General features: G+C 46.9%; 1 protein-coding gene across 1 annotated transcript; it reads right to left on the bottom strand.

The window, feature by feature from the left end:
- Positions 1 to 607: 607 nt before the first annotated feature.
- Positions 608 to 4145, bottom strand: LOC104394306 (insulin). The gene is made up of 2 exons (XM_010003876.1): positions 3959 to 4145; positions 608 to 744 (listed from the first exon to the last, which is right to left on the bottom strand). The coding sequence occupies exons 1-2, from the start codon at positions 4143 to 4145 to the stop codon at positions 608 to 610; spliced, it is 324 nt and encodes a 107-aa protein (XP_010002178.1).
- Positions 4146 to 4759: the final 614 nt, after the last annotated feature.

Raw genomic sequence — 4759 nt, 5'->3', positions numbered from 1 at the left:
CAAAAGCAGAAGGGGAAACTGGACACACTTTTGAAACTGGTCATGGTGGTTGTCCTCAATTTTTCTGGGTACAATTAATGGGTGACTTAATTCTTTGCTTAATTTGAACAGTTCCATTATGCAGCTGAGGAAGTTTGGTCTCACAGCTGCCTCTCTATATTTGGGCTGTGAACTGCAGGAAGCTGATCAGCAAGACATTGCCACAAATCTTCTCCTGTAACATTTCCCTAGAAAGGGAAACCTCATTTAAGCCTCTCTACCTTCTCTCCTTGCCCCCCAGGGTCTGTACGTACAGGGTGCTCTGCACACACACTCTGGAGCTACATGATCCCGCTCCGTCCCCCCAAGGAAGTTCACTTGCATGGCAGAAGGATAGTGTGATATGATGTGATCTGATGTGGGCTCCAGAACCTTTTAAAACTGCCTTACCCAAGCACAGATAACGACTACTTAAAGTAGCAGTGCCCCCTCCCCAAGACATGAACACATGAACCAGCACAGTACTTGGGTTAGATCCACAATGTTTATTCAGTAGCAATGAAGGTGCAGTAGCCTAAGTGCATGTTTCTGCCTGTGGCCCATGAGCTCCCCACTTCTGGCCTTGCCACTAGTTGCAGTAGTTTTCCAGCTGGTAGAGAGAGCACGTGTTGTGGCAGCATTGCTCCACGATCCCTCGTTTCACCTTCTCAAACTCCTCCTGCTGGAAGGGCAGCTCTCCTATCTCACCGTGCAAGGGACCGCTCACTGCCAGGGAAGAAAAAGATAAGCCATGGGACATGATACCATATCTGCTTGGGATGTTAAGCCCTACAGAGACCCCCTTTACAGACAGCAGATTTTTAAGACAGAGTTTGCTGGAAAATGGGGGTGAAGTTGCAAAGGTTTCCCTGCTGGTAGCACCTTCAGACTCTGTTTTTCTTCTCCCAAATTAATCTTATGGTTCTTAAAAGGAGCCAAGCTGAGTGGATATCAGCAGGGTGCAAGATAGGGGGATACAGGGGCTTTACTGAGGTAGGCATGTGGAGAAGAAGAGAAACACTGCAACCTCTTCTCACCTTGGGGCTCAGTTGTGCCAGGGGAGGTTCAGACTGGATATTAAGAAAAATTTCTTGACAGAAAGAGTGGTGAGGCATTGGAACAGGCTGCCCAGGGAGGTGGTGCAGTCACTGTCCTTGGAGGTGTTGAAAACACGGGTAGATGTGGTGCTTCAGGAGAATGTTTAGTGGTCACAGGGGTGTAGGGCTGATAGTTGGACTTGATGATCTTGAAGGTCTTTTCCAATCTTAACAATTCTATGATTCTCTCTGGGGTGAGCAGCTAGTAAATAAGAGGATAAAATGTGCTGGTCTGCTCCAGAGAGATGAGTTGCTTGGGACTACAGCTCCCCTTGGGGAGTTACCCACTCTTCTGGGAGCCTGGGCAAACAACTGGGGTATCCATGGGACTGCAGGGACAGTCCAGTCCTGGGGCTGGATGCATTTCCCAGCTGGTCCTGAACAGCCTGCTCCTGTTGGCTGCTTAGATGTAACCTCAAGCCAATGGCAAAAGCATTTGTCTGTGTTTTTGTTCACAGCTGGGGATGAGTTTTAGAATGATGAATCGGGTTATTTGGACACAGACAAAACTCAACAGTGTCTTGTTTGCTGGTGGGAACTGGAAAACTGTGGAAAAAAACTGTTCGGGTTTTAGTTGCACAACGAAAATACAGCAAGTGGCAAGTAAAACAGTGATTTTTCCAGCAGGAAGAAAAGAGGCCCTGACAACAAAAAGAAATGCCTGGAAAGAGAGAATGAGAAAAGTTTTCTAGGGCAGTATGAAAGTACAGAACAAGATGCAAAATCTCCAAGCCCCCAAAGTGTGACGCAACGAACGAGACACGAGAGTAACAAGAAGTCATCATGCCAGTGTGCTAGGAGGCAAATTTAGGAAAGGTTCAGCCCAACATTAAGTAGAAGAGGAAATGGCTAGGCTGTGTGTTGTGATTTACTTATCTGCATCCTTCAAGCCAGCTGTGAACAGACTGTAAACACAACCAGCTTGTGTGATAAAGAGGTGGTGGCTCAGGCAAAAATCCTGGAACAAGAGGCAGAAAGTCCTCAGGTACTGGTTGACTCTGATGAAATTATCAATACAGTATTTAGGGAATTGGCTAATGAAACTTCCAACCCATTTGTGGGGGTCTTCAGAAAAAGTTATCAGAGAAGGGAGCAACTAACAGCACAGCTGGCCATTCAAAGCAAATAATGGCAACCCCCCTGCTATGACATTACCTTGCTTGACCTTCCAAAGACCTCTAAGAATATTTCACAGGATGGTTGCAGACTAAGGAGAAGGAAACAGATACAAATGAAACCAATGTGTGATGGGAAGAGAACTGGTGGGAGAGACATATCGTAGTCAGGGAAGGCTAAGTAATGGTCCATCTCAAAACATGAGGGTTCAAAGACTGAGATTTGGCAAAAGTCTATTCTGCATCTATTCAAAGTCTCCACTGGTAGTTTGGAGACAGAAGAGAGAGTGTACTTGCTGGATTCATAGAGGAGCTAAAGTTGAGAGGAACTTCAGGTACTCATCTCCAGGAGAGACATCATCCTTGCATTACAGCTGGAGCATTACTGGTCTTGGCCCCATTTAGACACCAACACCATGTTGAAGGGCAGCCCTCTGGACTACTTTATCCCACCTGCACTGCCATGCAGATAGAAAGGGCTGGACTAGGACAGTGACCTGGGACCAAGGGGTAGCAGGGCTGTCATCTCCTGCCTCCCAGACCTTGTTCTCATCCGTAGTCCAGGAGTCCTAAGAAGGAAAACCAAAGCAGCTCCACCAGCATATCAACACCATGAAATAAGGGCCAATATAAAGCTGTGGGGGCTGCAAGCCTCTTGAAGGGCAAGATTAGTACTAAAAATTACCTTTGAAACTATAGAAATACTGAAAAGATGGGATGCTGTTCAGTAAGAAATAGGAAAGATGGTAAAAGTAGGCAAGAAGACTGCATTGCACATGCAGGATGAGAAGCTGACTGTGGTAGTGGTCCTTCAGGGACTACTGATGCACCCAAGGGAGGGCCAAGGCATCCAAGGCAGACAGTGGTCACTATCAATCAACAGTGCAGTGCTGCTTTGAAAAAGGTTAACAACCTGTGTAGGCAGGAACATGGTGTGAACAACATACAATATCATTTTTCCAGTTTTCTCACTCTTCTTGACACTGGCAAGGCCTCAGCTGGGATCCTGTGCACTTCTTCAGGCATCACCAGTCAGTAAGGATGCAGACAAATGCAGAGCAATTTGCATGGACAAAGATATATGACCTAAGAAGGTAGTGGGGTAGAGGGGGGATGTAGAGGTGTTTTAGCTGAGAGCAGGTTAAAACTAGACATGGGAGAAGTCTTCAGATATATTGAAAAGCAGCCATAAAAAGGAAAGGACTAGACCCTTACTCATGTCCACTATGAAGAAGACAAGAAATAATTTACAGCAAGGATTGTTCATGTTAGATATTGGGAATAAATGCTCAAGAAGAGGGTCAGTCAAGCATGGAATTGTGCAGAAGCAGCTTCCTCACTATAGGTATTCCTCAACATACTAGACAAGCATGGGTCAGGAACAGGATGGGGAAACTGATCCTGTCTTGGGGCAGAAAGAGGCTTCCTGGGTTCCTTCCACCTTTATTTTCTATGAACACTCCCAGCCTGGTTTAATGGCCACAGAAAGAAGTAGATAAGTTTGAGCTTTCAGCCACAATTCCTTCTGCCTCATAAATCCTTCCTTCCTGCCTGCCCTCCCATCTGCCTTTTTAACCTGAAGAGCTTTTCATTTGCGATGTGTTGGTATGTTAGAGGTATTCCTGGCATTCCCCACCAAGGACATTCCTGATGTCTTGTCAAAGATAGGCAGTTGTTGCCTCCTGCATCACATAGCACACGGCTGTGTTCAAGGTCAGCCCAACTTACCTAGAGGCTGCTCAATGTCTCGTCGAGCTTTGGGGGAATAGAAGAAGCCCCTCTCTCCACACACCAGGTAAAGAGCCTCCACCAAGTGGGAGCCACAGAGGTGCTGGTTCACAGCTGCTTGGCTGGTCCCAGGGCTGGAAAGAGCAAGAAGGGCCAGGAGAGGCAGCGATCGGATCCAGAGAGCCATGGTGAGCAGCGTCAGGCCTAGGGCTAAGGGGCAGAAGAGACACAGGGAGGTCTAGGAGGGAGGAATAGGCTGTCATCAAGCATCTTATGTTCCTCAGCTCCTTTGGCGTGAAAATGAGACAAAAGCTAGGCTTTCTAAAGATGACCTAGCCTGAGAGGAAAGGAGAGCTTTCTGCATCAGACTTTACAAGTCACAGTAAGTGACTAATGTTTATAACCAGAAGTCCACCTCCATCCACATGCTCACATCAGTTCTGGCCTTCCTGCTGTCTTTCCCCCAAAGGCCAAACTAGACTGGAGGAGCCATCCATCCCACTGAGTCCTGTAGTACCTGTACCCAGGAGAGCCAAGGTCAGCAGACACCTTCATAGAAAAAACCTCTCTACCAAGTCATGAGGGGCTGTTATTTATGTTGTTGGCCCCAAAATAGCACAGTGGCCTCAAAGACATGAGGAGACCTAATTTTCTTGGACTACTGAGCCAGCAGTTGACACCACCAGCTACATCAGCTTAAGAATACAACTCTGCAAAACAGGTGGAAGTTAAAAAGGCAGCAGTCACACTTACCCCCAAAAATGGCAGCAAGAGGTGGAGAGAAGTTTGCTCTGACAGATG

This window comes from Chaetura pelagica, unplaced genomic scaffold (genome assembly GCF_000747805.2).
Source record: "Chaetura pelagica isolate M959 unplaced genomic scaffold, ChaPel_1.0 scaffold28, whole genome shotgun sequence".
Lineage (NCBI taxonomy): Eukaryota > Metazoa > Chordata > Aves > Apodiformes > Apodidae > Chaetura > Chaetura pelagica.
Note: the sequence above shows the minus strand (reverse complement) of the source record. Positions and strands in the feature narration are given on the sequence as shown.

Coding starts and splice junctions, on each gene's coding strand:
- LOC104394306 (XM_010003876.1), bottom strand. CDS start 4,145: ATGGCTCTCTGGATCCGATCGCTGCCTCTCCTGGCCCTTCTTGCTCTT. Junction 745..3,958: donor AGACATTGAGCAGCCTCTAG/GTAAGTTGGGCT, acceptor CTTCCCTGGCAG/TGAGCGGTCCCTTGCACGGT.